At 46.1% G+C, this 18,730-nt stretch overlaps 1 protein-coding gene across 14 annotated transcripts in view; it reads left to right on the plus strand.

Moving 5' to 3' along the window:
- LOC144508578 (band 4.1-like protein 1) overlaps nucleotides 1–18,730 on the plus strand; it is a 290,684-nt gene that overhangs the window by 218,740 nt on the left and 53,214 nt on the right. For all 14 annotated transcript variants that reach the window (XM_078236670.1, XM_078236672.1, XM_078236665.1 and 11 more), the window contains exons 9-10: nucleotides 4,043–4,195; nucleotides 15,554–15,651. In XM_078236670.1, the coding sequence (XP_078092796.1) occupies nucleotides 4,043–4,195; nucleotides 15,554–15,651 (251 nt within the window). The remainder of the gene's footprint in view (nucleotides 1–4,042; nucleotides 4,196–15,553; nucleotides 15,652–18,730) is intronic.

Below are 18,730 nucleotides of genomic sequence, written 5' to 3' on the forward strand. Positions count from 1 at the left end.
GTAGTAAGTTTCCTTTCCTGTGGTTGGCCTAACACCATGAAACATCATCGGATCCAGACTATCCGATTCCATTTTGAACATCGTTGTTGAAACTGCTTCCAGCACCCTTTCAGGCCGTGCGTTCCAATCTGTTTTCATGTCTATATCCAAATCAAACTTCATTAATATAGTAGCATAGAAGATAGGAGCAGGAGGAGGCCATTTGGCCCTTCAGGCCTGCTCCACCATTCATCACGATCATGGCTGATCGTCCAACTCAATAGCCTAATCCTGCTTTCTCCCCATAACCTTTGATCCCATTCGCCCCAAGTGGTAATCTAGCTGGCTCTTCAATGTTCAATGTTTTGGCCATTTTTTGCCCACACATCCCTCACTCCTGACAAGAGACCCATTTCCTGGGTCATGTACATGGAGCAGCCTTATTTCTAGGCCTTGAGAGTGCTGTTTCATAATGCTGTTTAGAAGTTGCTAGGAGCGCTATTTCTCCCATTCACTATTACCAATCGAAGATCTTACATTAACATGCTTTTGTCATTTGGGAATGGGAACTGGAGGCATTAATATTAACCCTCGATATCCTACTCCGTAACGTGTCACATTGACTTATCATTCCCACCACAGTACCTGTATCACTATGGAGATACAGTACTGAATTCTATTTAGTATGGATCAAAGCGAGGGAGAAACGTGTGCTGAATCTTATCATAGTGTTTAGCTATGATACAAATCTCAGTATCTTTCACGACCCAGATTTTTATGCTCTGGGGTTGGTAAGAATTGCACCGTACATAAGCAAGACCTGACGTTAATAGATCTCAATGTTTCCAACTGAAGTTATGATCTGGAATGCTGCCGGGTGCTTTTATTCCCTCCTTGATGTCTATTTGGGCCTCTTAACCTGACATTGAGCGGCTGCACACTCTCTGATCTACTTATCTTCCTGTCTTTTGGCTGTCCCATCTCGGTCTCTTGCCAATTGGCCCATGTCAGACATTGATGAACCCTGTTAATCTAATTCTTGCAGCACAGCCAAGCAATACTCTTTAGAACTTGGGTTATACTAACCTGTCATATACTCTGAAAATGGTTTGCTACTAATGTTGGTAGTAGCTCAGTTTTCACAAAAATGACTGATTTGCCTCACCTCAGGACATGGCTTGAGAAGTATTAAGCACTGAGTAATCGAAGGGCAAGTGCAGCAGAAAGAATGTTCAGCCTTGCACCTAAGGCACTTACATAGAAATCATAGAAATCATAGAAACCCTACAGTGCAGAAGGAGGCCATTCGGCCCATCGAATCTGCACCGACCACAATCCCACCCAGGCCCTACCCCCACATATTTACCCACTAATCTACGCATCCCAGGATTCTAAGGGGCAATTTTTAACCTGGCCAATCAACCTAACCTGCACATCTTTGAGAATCTTACATCAGTATTTCATTTCTGGGTGTTGGCTAGTGAAAGGAAAGTAAAGCCAGTCTACCTACAATGACCTTGGTGAATCAGATGTTCAAATCGTTTATAATATTTTGCAATTGTTGTTAATAAATTGTTCCCCTCAACTGAAGGTAGTAATCCCTCAGGTGTTACTAATAAATAGGAAACTGTTCCCTTACCCTGCAAGGCCATAGAAAACATAAATTTTTCGCTGATATGAAATCACACTGTTTATACATATTTAATTTTCAAATTAATATTTAGTGGATGAGACAAAACTACAGCCAAATTAAACAGATAAACAATGCCTCAAGGGCCTGATGTTGACACATGGTTAAAGAGTTATGGTCTGCCCATTATTTATTGATGGGTGCCACCTTTTGATTTAACTATGTTGCAGCATGATTTCACTGACTCACCAGGAGTGAGGAAGTTATTGCTACTTTCCAAGAGGTACGTTATTTTGAGAAAGACAAAAGGGTTTTGTAAAATCTATCTTTAAAATCTATTAAAGGTAGACATGGTGGCCTAGAAAGGAGCTCCAGCAATACTTGAGTCAATGGGAATCAGGGGAAAACTCTCTGCTGGTTGGAGTCGTACCTAGCACAGAAGAGGTTGGTTGTGGTGGTTGGAGGACAGCCATCTCAGCTCAGGACATCACTGCAGGAGTTCCTCAGGATAGTGTGCTAGGCCCACCCATCTTCACCTGCTTTATCAGTGACCTTTTCATCATGAGGTCAGAAGTGGGGATGCACAATTCAGACTCCTCAGATACTGAAGCAATCTGTGTCCAAATGTAACAAGACCTGGGAAAGATCCAGACTTGGCCTGTCAAGGGGCAAGTAATGTTCACGCCAGACAAAGGCATCTCCAACAAAAGAGATGATATTCAGCGGCATCACCATCACTGAATCCCCTACTATCAACATCCTGGGGGTTATCATTGAGCAGAAACTGAACTGGGGTAGCCAAGTAAATACTGTGGCTACAGGAGCAGGTCAGAGGCTAGGAGTCATGTGGCAAATAACTTACCTCCTGACTCCCCAAAGTCTGTCCACAATCTACAAGACACAAGTTAGGAGTGTGATGGAATACTCCCTACATGCCTGGATGAGTGCAACAATACTCAAGAAGCTTGACACCGTCCAGGTCAAATCAGTCCGCTTGACTGATTTGACTGGCTTGAACCTGGAAGTTCCCCTTCAAGCCACTCACAATCCTGACTTGGAAATATATCCCCAGTCCTTCACTGTCAGTGGGTCAAAATCTTGGAGCTCCTTCCCTAACAGCATTGTGGGTGTACCTACACCACGTGGACTGCAGTGGTTCAAGAAGGCAGCTCACCACCACCTTCTCGAGGACAACTAGGGATGGGCAATAAATGCTGGCCTAGCCAGCGAAGCCCACTTCCCGTGAACAAACAAAAGAAAAACAAAATTTGATGGTGCCACATCTGTTATTCAGGTGTAAAACTGGCACTGAACTGTCAAGATGACAAACATGCTGGATGTCTGCTTCCCACCATATTGGCAGAGTCAAAGCAAGGACCTGTCAGCCATTGGGCCCTTTTGTATAAGCAAGATATCGGTGTTATTCTGTTTACTTAATGATCTTGTCATTCTCAAACTGGCTGTGTGCAGGAAAATCAGGTCTAAGTGTCACAGTGGACGCTGCACCAGAAGTTTTTAAAAAAATTACTTGAAACTTTTTAAAAACGCATTCATTCACTGACTGGGCCGCCATTTATTATCCTCCTTTAATTTCCCTTGAACTAAGTGCCCAACGAGGAGTCAACCACATTGTTGTGGATCTGGAGTCACATGTCGGCAGGTTTCCTTCCCTATATTGATGGTTTTTTATTTTACAACGACAATTTCATGGCCATCATTATACTTTTAATTTCAAATTTTTATTGAATTCAAATTTCACCCTGGTGGGAATGGAACCCGGGTCTCTGGATTGCTAGTTCAGTGATGTATTGCTACTCCACCCTCTCCCCATCTGAAATCCACTTTCTCAGTGAGCTGCCCAGCGTGTGCCTGCAGCTCACTAATCTCACGCAAGAGGCCCCAACACAACAACAGGTGGACCATGGGATTGTTCCCTGTGTCCAGTCTCCCCACCAGTCCTTGCTGACAGGGTGTCACAAACCAATTTCTCACCCAGTCATAGAATCCCTACAGTGCAGAAGGAGGCCATTTGGCCCACTGAGTCTGCACCGACCACAACCCAGGCCCTATTCCCATAACCCCACATATTTACCCTCCTAATCCCCCTGTCATTAGGGTCAATTTAGCATGGCCAATCAACCTAATCTGCACAACTTTGGACTGTGGGAGGAAACCGGAGCAGCCGGAGAAAACCCACGCAGACACGGGGAGAATGTGCAAATTCCACATAGACAGTGACCAGAGGCCGGAATTGAACCCGGGTCCCTGGCGCTGTGAGGCAGCAGTGCTAATCACTGTGCCACCGTGCCGCCCTGACCATCAATGGTCAGACTGTAAATCAAATTGAAATTTTGACACTATTGGACAGATATTTCAAAGGTGACTCATGCATTCTGGTCTCTGACCTCTTTGCTCTGTGTTTGCCGGTCACAGGACTCAGAAGGGATTGACATCATGCTTGGTGTTTGTGCAAATGGCCTTCTCATCTACAGAGACCGGTTAAGAATAAATCGCTTCGCTTGGCCCAAGATTCTCAAGATTTCATACAAAAGGAGCAACTTCTACATTAAAATCAGACCTGGAGAGGTGAGTGATTTGTATTTCATAAATTTAGTACTGTATTGCATCTTCGGAGCCATATCACAGAATCTCTATAGTAGAGAAGGAGGCCATTCGTTCCATCCAGTCTGTACCGACCACAATCCCATCCAGGCCCTATTCCCATAACTCTGTCAATCCCCCTGATATTAGGGGCAATTTACTATGGCCAATCAATCGAACCCACACATCTTTGGAGTGTGGGAGGAAACGCACGCAGGCACGGGGAGAAAGTGCAAACTCCACACAGATAGTGACCCAAGGCCGGAATGGAACCTGGGTCCTTGGCTCCAGTTGGCAGCAGTGCCATTCATAGGAAGCATGCCATTTCAATTGTAATTTTAAAAAGTCACGTGAGAAATGGCTGTCAACAGAGTGGCAAGTTTGGATGTCAGTCGCACTCCATGCAAAGAATAAGACCATAAGACATAGGAGCGGAAGTAAGGCCATTCGGCCCATCGAGTCCACTCCACCATTCAATCATGGTTGATTTCAACTCCATTTACCCGCTCTCTCCCCATAGCCCTTAATTCCTCGAGAAATCAAGAATTTATCAATTTCTGTCTTGAAGACGCTCAACGTCTCGGCCTCCACAGCCCTCTGTGGCAATGAATTCCACAGACCCACCACTCTCTGGCTGAAGAAATTTCTCCTCATCTCTGTTCTAAAGTGACTCCCTTTTATTCTAAGGCTGTGCCCCCGCGTCCTAGTCTCCCCTGTTAATGGAAACAACTTCCCTACGTCCATCCTATCTAAGCCGTTCATTATCTTGTAAGTTTCTATCAGATCTCCCCTCAACCTCCTAAACTCCAATGAATATAATCCCACGATCCACTTTGCCTTTATGTAGGGACAGTCTTCACCAGATTCCTAATGACTTTTATTGGACCGATATCCTGTGCACAGTAAGTTCCTTGAACCCATTCCAGTAAATTGTTACTTGCTTTTCTTAAAAAGTGGGTTTCCTGTTTCCTCCAGGTGTTCTGGTTTCCTCCCACAGTCCGAAAAATAAAAGACGTGCTGGTTAGGTGCATTGGCCATGCTAAATTCTCTCTCAGTGTACCCAAACAAGCACCAGAGTTGTGGCGACTTGGGGATTTTCACAGTAACTTCATTGCAGTGTTAATGTAAGCCTACTTGTGACACTGCTAAACTTTAAAACTCTTAAATAAGAAATCAGCCTGATTTTTTTCTCCTCAAAATAAAATTGTACCTATGATTCTGTTTCATTTTAATGGGTTCTGTTCTCCTCCCTAATTCTCATATCTCAAACATGTTGTCTTTTTAAAACTGTCCTTTTTAAAAAGACACATTGCTTGTATGTCTCTTTGTTCGTATTTTTCATTGTCTCAGCTGTGTTGTTTTTTCATAAAATTCCTCTGCTATCATACTTCTCTTCCAATTGCCTCAATCCGATCTGCTACTGTGCCTTTTCTCAGAGAATGTCTGGTCTTTTTATTTAATTGGCCTTGTTGCACTAGCTTTCCAACAAACAAGACCTCGTGATATCCTCAAAAGAAGTCCAGCCAGGAAGGTGCAGGATAACATTTCCACAGCACTTCTCCAGTTTGCACTTTTTACGCAAGATTTCTAGGAACACATAAAACATAATCCCAGATGGCCATAAGCCCCTTTGAGGGGGAGAGCTGACAGTTGGTGATTTAAGAACATAAGAAATAGGAGCAGGAGTAGACCATCCAGCCCCTCAAGCCTGCCCCGCCATTCAACAAGATCATGGCTGATCTGAGGCGAATCAGTTCCATTTACCCGCCTACTGCCCATATCCCTTAATTCCCTTAGCGATCAGAAATCTATCTACCCGTGATTTAAACATATTCAACGAGGAAGCCTCCACCACTTCAATGGGCAGAGAATTCCAGAGATTCACTACCCTCTGAGAGAAGAAGTTCCCCCTCAACTCTGTCCTGAACCGGCCCCCACTTATTTTAAGGCTGTGCCCAAGGATCACCACACCTCGGGCGAGGGGCAAGGTTGAGAATAACCTCAGCCGGTACGGAAATTGAACCCGCTGTTGATGTCGCTCTGCACCTCAAACCAACCATCCAGCCAACTGAGCTAACCAACTCTCCTGGGAATGGGAGCAGACTGTTCAGCTCCCAAAACCTGCCAATACTCATATGAATCTATCAAACTCAAGTGTTGAAAGTTTCAATTGGTTCAGTGCCCACAGCACCCAATGGGAGAGAATGTAAGATTCCATTATCTTTTCTGTGAAAAAGTACTGACTGATTTTCACTCCTGGCTAGGAGAGCACTTGAATAGTAAAATGTGAGCGGATTTCCACAACAAATGACCTGATGGATGGACATAGATGGATTATATTACAGAGGCAGCGGTAGGCAGTCTTCGTAATGGATTGGAGGTGGGGTTGAAAGCTCAGCTCATAGTCAGGTATGGTGTGAACCCTCTGTGTCAAGGGTGGAGATGGGTACTGTTCCAAAATTGGAATGGCACAGTGGTTGGCACTGCTGCCTCACAGCGCCAGGGACCCGGGTTCAATTCTGACCTTGGGTGACTATCTGCGTGGAGTCTGCACATTCTCCCCATGCCTGCGCGGGTTTCCTCCAGGTGCTCCGGTTTCCCCCCACAATCCAAAGATGTGCGGTTAAGGTGGATTAGCCATGCTAAATTGAACCTTGGTGTCAGGCGGATTAGCAGGGTAAATTTATGGGGTTATGGGAGATAGGGCCTGAGTGGGTTTGTTGTTGGTGCAAGCTCGATGGGCCAAATGGCCTCCTTCTGCAATGTGGGGATTCTATTCTTCTATTCTGTTCTTCTAATTGGATGCAGACAGTCTTGTGATGAAGAGGATGCGGGGTCACAAGCTCCGCTCAGGTTCCAAGTGAACAGGTTATAACAGTCCGGTTCAACCTGGGCAGTGTTCGGGAAAGGGGATGGAATCGATGGCTGGGAAACAATATTAGTGGCGGCTAGCAAGCAGGAGCCCTGGAGTATATTCCCTCCTCCATCTCGGAGATACCGTATCAAACTAATAATGCCACAATATTCTGAAATCAGTTCACTGATTTGAAGGTTTGAACCTGGGACCATGCTGATTTATATGGAGAAAATAGACACGCAGACACGGGAAGAACATAGAACATAGAAAGCCACAGCACAAACAGGCCCTTCGGCCCACAAGTTGCGCCGATCACATCCCCACCTCTAGGCCTATCTATAGCCCTCAATCCCATTAAATCCCATGTACTCATCCAGAAGTCTCTTAAAAGACCCCAACGAGTTTGCCTCCACCACCACCGACGTCAGCCGATTCCACTCACCCACCACCCTCTGAGTGAAAAACTTACCCCTGACATCTCCTCTGTACCTACCCCCCAGCACCTTAAACCTGTGTCCTCTCGTAGCAACCATTTCAGCCCTTGGAAATAGCCTCTGAGAGTCTACCCTATCCAGACCTCTCAACATCTTGTAAACCTCTATCAGGTCACCTCTCATCCTTCGTCTCTCCAGGGAGAAGAGACCAAGCTCCCTCAACCTATCCTCAGAAGGCATGCCCCCCAATCCAGGCAACATCCTTGTAAATCTCCTCTGCACCCTTTCAATGGCTTCAACATCTTTCCTGTAATGAGGTGACCAGAACTGCGCGCAGTACTCCAAGTGGGGTCTAACCAGGGTCCTATAAAGCTGCAGCATTATCTCCCGACTCCTAAACTCAATCCCTCGATTAATGAAGGCCAGTACGCCGTACGCCTTCTTGACCGCATCCTCCACCTGCGAGGCCGATTTAAGAGTCCTATGGACCCGGACCCCAAGGTCCTTCTGATCCTCTACACTGCTAAGAATGGTACCCTTCATATTATACTGCTGCTTCATCCCATTGGATCTGCCAAAATGGATCACCACACACTTATCCGGGTTGAAGTCCATCTGCCACTTCTCCGCCCAGTCTTGCATTCTATCTATGTCTCGCTGCAACTTCTGACATCCCTCCAAACTATCCACAACACCACCTACCTTGGTGTCGTCAGCAAACTTACCAACCCATCCCTCCACTTCCTCATCCAGGTCATTTATGAAAATGACAAACAGCAAGGGTCCCAGAACAGATCCCTGGGGCACTCCACTGGTCACTGACCTCCATGCAGAGAAAGACCCCTCCAGAGCCACTCTCTGCCTTCTGCAGGCAACCAGTTCTGGATCCACAAGGCAACAGCCCCTTGGATCCCATGCCCTCTCACTTTCTCAAGAAGTCTTGCATGGGGGACCTTATCGAACGCCTTGCTGAAGTCCATATAGACCACATCCACCGCTCTTCCTTCGTCAATGTGTTTGGTCACATTTTCAAAGAACTCAACCAGGCTCGTAAGGCACGACCTGCCCTTGACAAAGCCGTGCTGACTACTTTTGATCATACTAAACTTCTCTAGATGATCATAAATCCTGTCTCTCAGGATCCTCTCCATCAACTTACCAACCACTGAGGTTAGACTCACCGGTCGGTAATTTCCTGGGCTGTCCCTGTTCCCTTTCTTGAATATAGGGACCACATCTGCAATCCTCCAATCCTCCGGAACCTCTCCCGTCTCCATCGACGATGCAAAGATCATCGCCAAAGGCTCCGCAATCTCCTCCCTCGCCTCCCACAGTAACCTGGGGTACATCCCATCCGGTCCCGGTGACTTACCAACCTTGATGCCATTCAATAGTTCCAACACATCCTCTTTCTTTATGTCCACATGCTCGATCCTTTCTGTCCACCGCAAACCAGCAGTACAACCACCCAGATCCCTTTCCACCGTGAATACCGAGGTAAAGTATTCATTAAGCAGCTCCGCCATTTCTAACGGTTCCGCACAAACTTTTCCCCCTTCACCTTTTAAGGGTCCTATGCCTTCACATCTCATCCTTTTACTCCTGACATATTTGTAGAAAGCCTTGGGATTCTCCTTAATCTTACCCGCCAAGGCCTTCTCATGACCCCTTCTCGCTCTCCTAATTTCCTTCTTAAGCTCCTTCCTACATCCCGTATACTCCTCTAAATCCTTAACACCTCCTAGCTCTCTGAACCTTCTGTACGCCTCTCTTTTCTTATTCACCAGGTTCATCACAACCTTCGTGCACCACGGTTCCCGTACCCTACCAACACCCCCCTGTCTCATCGGAACGTTGTCATGCAGAGCTCCAGACAAACATTCCTTGAAAATCCTCCACTTTCCTTCGGTACTTTTCCCCAAGAATGCCTCCTTCCAATTTACCCGTCTAATTTCCTCCCTGATGACACTGTATTTCCCTTTACTCCAGAGAAACACTTTCCTAGCCTGCCTGATCCTATCTCTTTCCAATGCTATCGTGAAGGAGATAGAATTATGATCGCTATCCCCAAGATGCTCACCCACCGAGAGATCCTCCACCTGTCCAGGTTCATTAGCCAGCACCAGATCAAGTACAGCCTCTCCTCTAGTAGGCTTATCCACATACTGTGTCAGGAAACTCTCCTGGACACACCTAACAAACTCCTCTCCATCCAAAGCCCTAGCCCTAGGGATATTCCAAGCTATGTTTGGGAAATTAAAATCTCCCATCACGACAACTCTGTTATTCCTACATCTCTCCAGGATCTGTTTCCCCATCTGCTCCTCAACATCTCTGTTACTATTGGGCGGCCTATAGAAAACACCCAGCAACGTTACCGACCCCTTCCTGTTCCTAACCTCCACCCACAGAGACTCCGTAGTCAATCCCTCCACGGCGTCCACCTTCTCTACAGCCGTGACACTATCCCTGATCAACAGTGCCACTCCCCCCCCCCTCTCTTGCCTCCCTCCCTGTCCTTCCTGAAACATCTAAAACCCGGCACCTGAAGCACCCAGTCCTGTCCCTGAGACATCCAAGTCTCCGTAATGGCCACCACATCACAATTCGAAGCAGCAATCCACGCTCTAAGCTCATCCACTTTATTCACTACACTCCTGGCATTAAAATAGACACATCTCAGACCTTCAGCCTGAGCACTTCCCTTCTCCATCACTCGTCTAACCTCCCTCTTACCCTGTTTACATTCCTTATCTATTTGCGAGCTAACCTCCTCGCTCTCAGTCCCCTCATTTCGATTCCCTCCCCCCAACCTTTCTAGTTTAAAGTCTCTCCAGTAGCCTTAGCCAACCTTCCCGCCAGGATATTGGTCCCCCTGGGATTCAAGTGCCACCCGTCTTTTTTAAACAGGTCACACCTGCCCCTAAAGAGGTCCCAATGATCCAAGTACCCAAATCCTTGTCCCTTGCTCCAGTCCCTCAGCCACGCATTCATTCTCCACCGATTCATGTTCTCACTCTCCCGCGGCACAGGCAGCAATCCCGAGATTACTACCTTTGCATTCCTCTTTCTCAGCTGTCTACCTAACTCCCTATATTCTCTTTTCATGACCCCTTCCCTCTTCCTACCTATGTCAGCAGTACCTATATGCATCACGACCTTCGGCTCCTCTCCCTCCCCCTTCAGGATTTCTGGGACTCGACCAGAGACATCCCGGACCCCTGCACCAGGGAGGCAAACCACCATCCGAGAGTCCCGTCTGTGTCCGCAAAAACGCCTATCTGACCCCCTCACCGTAGAGTCCCCAATTAGCACTACCCTCCTTTCCTTACCCTTTTGCACTACTGGGCCAGGCTCAGCTCCAGAGACACTGCCACCGCTGCTTCCCCCAGGTGGCTGTCCACCGCAGTAGTACTCAGACAGGAGTACTTATTATTAAGGGGCACATCCACCGGGGTGCTCACCATCAACCGAGCTTTCTCCTTCCTCACTGTTACCCAGTTACCCTCCTCCCGTGGTCCCGGTGTGACCACCTGCCGATAGCTCCTGTCAATGACCTCCTCACTATCCCTAACCCGGCGAAGGTCCTCGAGCTGCAATTCCAGTTCCCTAACATGGTCCCTTAGGAACCGCAGCTCAACACACCCAGCACAGATATGGTCGTCCGGGAGGCTAGGAGCCTCCAGGACCTCCCACATCCTACATTGGGAACAACATACTGGCCTCACACTCATAATTGCCCCTTTAAACACACAGGGAAAAAAAAAGTGAATGAAAATTTTAAACTTACCTTTCCTCCTCCTGTTTTCTCCAAAGCCCTGCTCTCACTGGGTCTTTTTTTTAGGTTAGAGGAGGAGGGAGGGTGGGATACTCTACAAGTGTAGAGTATCGGGATTCCTCTCTGTTCCAATTTATTGGGGAAAAAAATAAATCTCTCTCTCCCAGACCTCCCTGCGCGACCACTTCCGGGTTTAGATATTTTTAAAGAAAAAACCCGCGAAAAAGTAAGTTAAAAAATAACAGCGCTTACCCGCAGCACTCCTCTCGCGAATCTCTCCCTCTCTGCTGCACTTCCAAGACGCAAGAGCGTGCAGACTCCACACAAACAAGTCACCCAAGGCCAGAATCGAACCCGGATTCCCCCCTGGCTCTGTGAGCCAGCAGTGCTGCCCACTGTACCACCATATCACCCATAATGGAGGATATTGTATCGTGTGGCATCCAAATCGGTTTCCCTGAAGAGTAAAAATAGTTAACATTAATTAGCTGATTTTCAGCAATGAAATATATTTCCCAGAACACAATTTTTGATTCATGCAGCCAATTAGAATCTCTACCAATGTAGACGATTGTGAAAAGGTGGCAAAAATGGTTAACCTGCGAAGCACAAAAACATAAATCACAGTAAACCCATCCGTTTTCCCCAAACAGATACTCAGTGACCTCTGCTGGTGACATGATTGCTAACTGCAAAGGGCGTATCCATTGTTCAACACCCACAGATTTTCCAGTGATAGGTATAGGACCGTAGATGTGCCAAACAGGTTTGTGAAGCTGTACTCTGCAGATGGAAGGGTGTTCTTAGGGCATTTGATTATTGTAAAGCCAGGTTGTACACATTCTTTGAATTTTGTCCTTTTCAAATGTGCAGTATTCTTTCAGTATTTACAGCACACTGCTTGTAGTCCCTACGGTTTTATTTTGACAGACGATACTTGAGGCTTTTTTGCAATTCCTATAATTAGCCATTTGTATGAGGCACAAAGTACAAGTATTTATGTTTGACAGTGTTGCTGTATTGAATGGCATATTGTACTTCCAAAGGCTGCTGTCGTGAACACATGGAAGTGCACAAACATTGTTCGTGAGCACTGCCTTGCAATGTTGTTCGGCAAACTTTAGCTTGTGTGGTGGCACCAGTGGTAATGCAGCTTTCCACAGCACCGTGCAGAGCCTTGTTCAGCACCATGCAACACTGCTAAACAGCAGAGGTGGCGCAGTGGTTAGCACCTCTGCCTCACAGCGCCAGGGACCCGGGTTCAATTCCGGCCTTGGGTGACTGTGAAGTTTGCACGTTCTCCCCGTGTCTGCGTGGGTTTCCTCTGGATGCTCCGCTTTCCTCCCACAGTCCGAAGATGTGCAGGTTAGATGAATTGGCCGAGCTAAATTGCCCCTGAATGGCAGGGGGATTAGCAGAATTAAACATAGGGTTACAGAGATAGGGCCTGGGTGGGATTGTCGTCGGTACAGACTCGATGAGCTGAATGGCTTCCTTCTGCACTGTAGAGATTCTGTGATTCTATTAAATGTTCTCTGTGGATTACATTTTATGCCCGTGCAGCAAATGGTTGCAGAGCAGCGATGAATTAAAAAAAGGAGCAGAAATTGGCACCAAACTAGTTGGGTCCACTGTGGTTAGAGATCTTCATTCCCCGCAGATGTTCTGCTCATTACAGTTGGTTGAAATGAAACAAGGCAGTGTGACATTTGTACCTTATGGGAAATGTAACTCTGTCAACAAATTACGGCAGTGGCTCAGATGCTGCACTGGTGCCCACGATGATACCTTCCCAGGAGTGTGGCATGTTGTTTGTGTGTCTCGATACTAGGAAAAGGAATTCACTGCAATGCTTGAATTTTCCACTCTCCAGAAGCCAAGCACATACTTTTTATTGAATAAACTGGGATTGTTCTCCCTGGAAAGATGGAGGCTGAGGGGGCGACCTGATAGAAGTTTATAACATTATGAGGGGTATGGATAGGGTGAACAGTTGGAAGCTTTTTCCCAGGGCAGAAATGACAATTAGAAGGGGGCACAAGTTCAAGATAAAGGGGGAAAGCTTCAGTGGAGATGTGCAGGGGAAGTTTTTTTACACAGAGTGTGGTGGGGACCTGGAATGCACTGCCCCGTGAGGTGGTTGAGGCAGACACGATAGCGACATTTAAGACTTATCTGGGTCGACACATGAGCAGATGGGGGAATAGAGGGACACAAGTGGTTGGTGTAGATAGGACAACGTGATCGGCGCAGGTTTGGAGGGCCAAAGGGCCTGTTCCTGTGCTGTACTGTTCTTTGTTGTTCTTTATGGTGTTACAAGGGCAGTCAAATTCAGCCAAGACATCTTCCAAAAATACCGCACTCCACAATAATTTTCTTTCTCCTTGCATCTAAAATAGAATAAAATAAATTTTGTAAAAGGAAAAGCGATATTGCAGATTGCAATCCAGCATTTGTGTGATGATTTCAATATTTCTAGTGCAGTGTGTCTGAGCGCACCACACAACTGGTCTCTACTTTTCACACTGGTTTCCTGCCAGTGACTCTATGGATAAAATCCAACACAGTCAGCAGTGCTAGCCTGCGGAAGTTGAGATCATTTGAAGTTTTAAAGGTTATAAAATGGAAATTCCGGGTTGTGATATTTTAGGTTTTTGTGGGTGTGCCTGTAGTTTCATCTTGTTTATTCCAGAGCTTGTAGTTCTTGTGGACTTTGTCACCCACATCCCCCCTAAATGAAAACAATGGCAGGGTAGCATTTATAGCCCATTTCTTGTTGCCAGGAGGTGATCCAGCGACATACTTTGAATTTATATTTTACATTAAGAAATCATTCTGAGGATGTGGGGATTGCTGACACAGAACATTTATTGCCCATGTCTACTTAGAATCCTAGAATAGAATCCCCACAGTGGAGAGGGAGGCCGTTTGGCCTATTGAGTCTGCACCGACCTCAATCCCACCCAGTCCCTATCCCCGTAACCTCACCTGTTTACTCTGCTAATCCCCCGAACAATAAGGGACAATTATGCTCGGCCAATCAACCTAACTCCGCGCATCTTTGTCCTTGAGAAAGTGGGGATGCAATTCAGGTAGCTTGTTAGGTCACTTCAGAACGAGTTGGTGTGGGGGTAGACACTTCAGACCAAACCGGGTAGATACTCATCCCTGAAACACATGGACGCATCAGTTCAGATACCATGCTATTTTTTAATGCAGGCCCACAAATTGCCAAGTTAATTTAATTTTCTAACTTGTCGTGCTGAGATTTTAACACTTGGGCTGGAATTTTACCGGCATGCCCGCCCTGGAATTCTCCGTTGGCCTCGGGCAGGATTTTACGAGCCTTGCCCGAGCGAAGTCATAAAATACTGGCCATGACCTTTGTATTGCCACTCCAGTAAACTATCATACTTTTGCTTTGTACATACTTCTCACAGATGAAGCCGACAGCACAAACCCCCCCCCCCCCCCCGAGGTTTGTTTATTTTTTTGGTCTCTACGTTTAAGAAGTTCTGTTGCCTTTCATCAGAGTTTTCAGGCAAGCCCAGTTCCTGTTCTGAACCCTTTGCTCAGGAACTGGTGTGATGAAGGGGAAAGAGGTTTGTGTTTGTGTCAGGTGAGATCACTGCTTTAGAACAGTGAAGTCTTTGTGAAGCTGTCTTCGTTTTCGGGTTGTTTTAATATTTTTCATGTGTCAGTTACGGATGCAATGTAGACGATCACAACATCGAGATTGCAAATGTAGAAAGTCCACATGAAACCTTCCAAAACAATGATATCCTTTCAAGTTAATGCATTGAATAATTCCATTAACACTAACAGGGAGCAAAATTAGTGGATAGTAAACAGGAGTGGTATTTATGTACTAAAGAGTACTCTGTAATGCATCATGTGCAAAAGAAATTGGGTGCTAAATTCTGCCATTTTTTGTGTCCTCCTTGCATTTCTATCTGTCTGCCAACTTACGCTGATATAAAGTCAGCAGGATCACTTCTGCTGATACCACATTGAAAGAACCTGAGCCACTCCCCACCCCCTCCTTCCCCCCCTACTAGCCCACGACCAATCAGTCTTTCTTTTTCTCCTCACCATCCCAAACCCTCACCCCCCACCCCCCCCCTCCTCATCAGCAACCTATGTGAAATGAGTTGACTTTCCTTCTATTGCGTCTAAATATTGGAAACCAAGAACAAACATTTGTTCATTCTTTGAGTGACGGACTGAAAATGTAGACGGTTTACATTTTTAATATATTTTTTTTCATTTTCAAGTACGAACAGTTTGAAAGCACCATTGGCTTCAAGCTTCCAAACCACCGAGCGGCCAAGAGACTGTGGAAAGTCTGCATCGAACACCACACGTTCTTCAGGTAAACAGCAAGGGCTGTCATTTGTAACACCTCAAAATAATGATTAGGTTATTTGTGCAGGGATTCAAGAAAATGTCTTCCATTTGTATCAATGCATTAAAAGCTCTTCACAATGTTGCTCTTGGTTGTCACGTAGAAACAATTGGTAATGTGCAGTAGATATTTGCATACTCTTTCTGTCAGTGAGGAATCCATAATACCTCCAACATTAGGGGGGGCAATTCTCCCATGCCCGGCGCTGCTTTTGTAGGACAGTGGACCAGGAAGCCCGAGCAGAAGCTGTTTATCGGGCTTCCCGCTGGGCGCCACGGTCTCCACCACTCTCCGAGCGCCCGTTATTTAAATCCAACAAAAGTCTGTCATTCACATTTTTAAAAAAAAGTTGTTCAGAGGATATGGGTCTCACTGGCTAGGCCAGCATTTGTTGCCCATCCCTCGTTGCCCTTGAGAAGGCGCTGGTAAGCTGTTTTCCTGAACCGCTGCGGTCCTTGTAGTGTAGGTACGCCCATAGCAACAGTGAAGGAATCGCAATATAGTTGCAAGTTAGGATGGTGTGTGGCTTAGGGGAGAACTTGCAGATGGTGATGTACCCATGTGCCATCTCAGTGGTAGAAGTTGTGGGTTTGGAAGGTGCTGTCCAAGAGGCTTGGCACGTTGCTGCAGTGCATCTTGTAGGTGGTGCCACTCAAGTGGGCTGCTTTGTTCTGGATGGTGTCAAGCTTATTGAATGTTGTTGGAGCTGCACTCATCCAGGCAAGTAGGGAATATTCCATCACACTCCTAACTTGTGCCTTGTAGAGGGTGGACAAGATTTGGGGAGTCAGAAGATAAATTACTCACTGCAGAATTCTCAGGTCCTGCCCTGCTCTTGTAGCCACGGTATTTATGTGGCTGGTCTGTTTCGGTTTCTGATCAATAATAACCCACAGGATGTTGATAATTCAATGGTATTCAGCAAATAAATGCTAGATTAGCAATGGTAATGCCATTGAATGTCAAGGAATGGTAGTTAGATTATGTCTTGATGGAGATAGACATTGATTAGCACTTGTGTGCCATGAGTGATCTTGCCACATGCCAACCCAAGGCTGAATCTGGGTTGCTGCATATGGACATATGATCAGTAAGGGAATTAGGGGTTATAGGAATCAGGCGGGTAAGTGGAACTGATCCACTTCAGATCAGCCATGATCTTATTGAATGGCGGGGGAGGCTCGAGGGGCTAGATGGCCTACTCCTGCTCCTATTTCTTATGTTCTTATGACACGGATTGCTTCAGTCACTGAGGAGTTGCAATGATACTGAACATTGGGCCATAGACACTACCCTTGATGTTGAAGATGATCTTTGCATGGCATTCATGTGGCACAGAATATTCCTTGCCAGTTATCAGCCCACGCCTGAATGAGGTCGAGGTCTTGCATTTGGACAAGGGCAGAGAATGGCATACGGAGCATGAGAGAACATATGGGTGGGTGCAAGGGCAGAACTTAGAATCATAGAAGCCCTACAGTACAGAAAGAGGCCATTCGTCCCATTGAGTCTGCACTGACTCTTCGAAAGAGCATCTTACCCAGGCCCACCCATTTACCCCACTAATCCCCCTAACTTACACATCTTGGGACACTAAGGGGCAATTTAGCATGACCAATCCACCTAACCCACACATCTTTGGACTGTGGGAGGATACCGGAACATCCGGAGGAAATCCAGGTAGATACGGGGAGGACGTGCAAACTCCACACAGACAGTGACCCAAGGCCGGAATTGAACCCAAGTCTCTGGCAGTGAGGCAACTGTGCTAACCACTCTGCCACTGTGTCACCCTCATGACCAATGTTTACTTGTTAGCAGTTGCATGTTTATAATACTGCCTTAGAACATGGACATAAGTATTTTAAATTTCACTGCGTCCTTTGTTTATTATATACATGCCTTTCTGCATGCTGCCATCTTGACAGTAAATGTTTGTGTGATAAATGCAGTCTTAATTTTGCACTAAATAGGGGGAAAATGTGTGTTATTTCATACAGTTTTGAAATAATTAGAGTCTCAATTCTGATTTTCTAGATTCAAAATGGAGACTCGTGCTAAATTGTCTGCAAGATGCAGGCCAGGTTGTCTGGTTTCAAAACATTCTAAGGTTCCCCGGCTGCTAATCAAATTATATATAGTCAAAGCATTAAAAGAAATTCAAAGTGGGAACATCTGTTCTCGAGCCTTTCAATGCACAATATGCTCCATTGTATCCTGGGAGTCTCCGGGGACTTTTTGCTTGGGATAAGAACTGAAGATTTCTCTCCTGTTTCGCTCAGCACACTGTGCAGTTGAACATCCTGAGGTTCAGAGAGGAACTGCCTGTTGTCTCTGAAAAGTCTCGTAGATTACTGAATTGTGTAACAAATATGTTTCAATTCCTTGAAGGCGGATTCCATCTTTATTTTAAGTCTAGTTTCTTGCTGTGTTTTACTGCGGCCGTGTATTGTGTTATTTGTAAATAATTGCATCTATTCGTTTTAGCCGACACTTCATAGAATCCCTACAGTACAGAAAGAAGCCATTCGGCCCATCGAGTCTGCACCGACCACAATCCCACCCAGGCCCTACCCCCATATCCCTACATATTTTACCCACTAATCCCTCTAACCTACGTATCTCAGCACACTAAGGGGCAACTTTAGCATGGCCAATCAACCTAACCCGCACATCTTTGGACTGTGGGAGGAAACCGGAGCACCCGGAGGAAACCCACGCAGACACGAGGAGAATGTGCAAACTCCACACAGACAGTGACCCAAGCCGGGAATCGAACCCAGGTCCCTGGAGCTGTGAAGCAGCAGTGCTAACCACTGTGCTACCGTGCCGCCCTAATAGGCTGAGTGTGTAGCCTTAAATAGGCTGAAATAGACTTAAATAGGCTGAGTGTGTAGCCTTTCAGAGTAGAAGGAAGAATGTGGTGGATATTCCACATTGCACTTTATCTATGGGGAACTAGCATTGTAGATATTAATTTATATGAAACTCAACCTGCTTACGTGAATACTCCCCTCTCTTAAAACTTAACACTAAGCAAAACCTT

The sequence above is a fragment of the Mustelus asterias genome, chromosome 20 (assembly GCF_964213995.1).
Source record: "Mustelus asterias chromosome 20, sMusAst1.hap1.1, whole genome shotgun sequence".
NCBI lineage: Eukaryota > Metazoa > Chordata > Chondrichthyes > Carcharhiniformes > Triakidae > Mustelus > Mustelus asterias.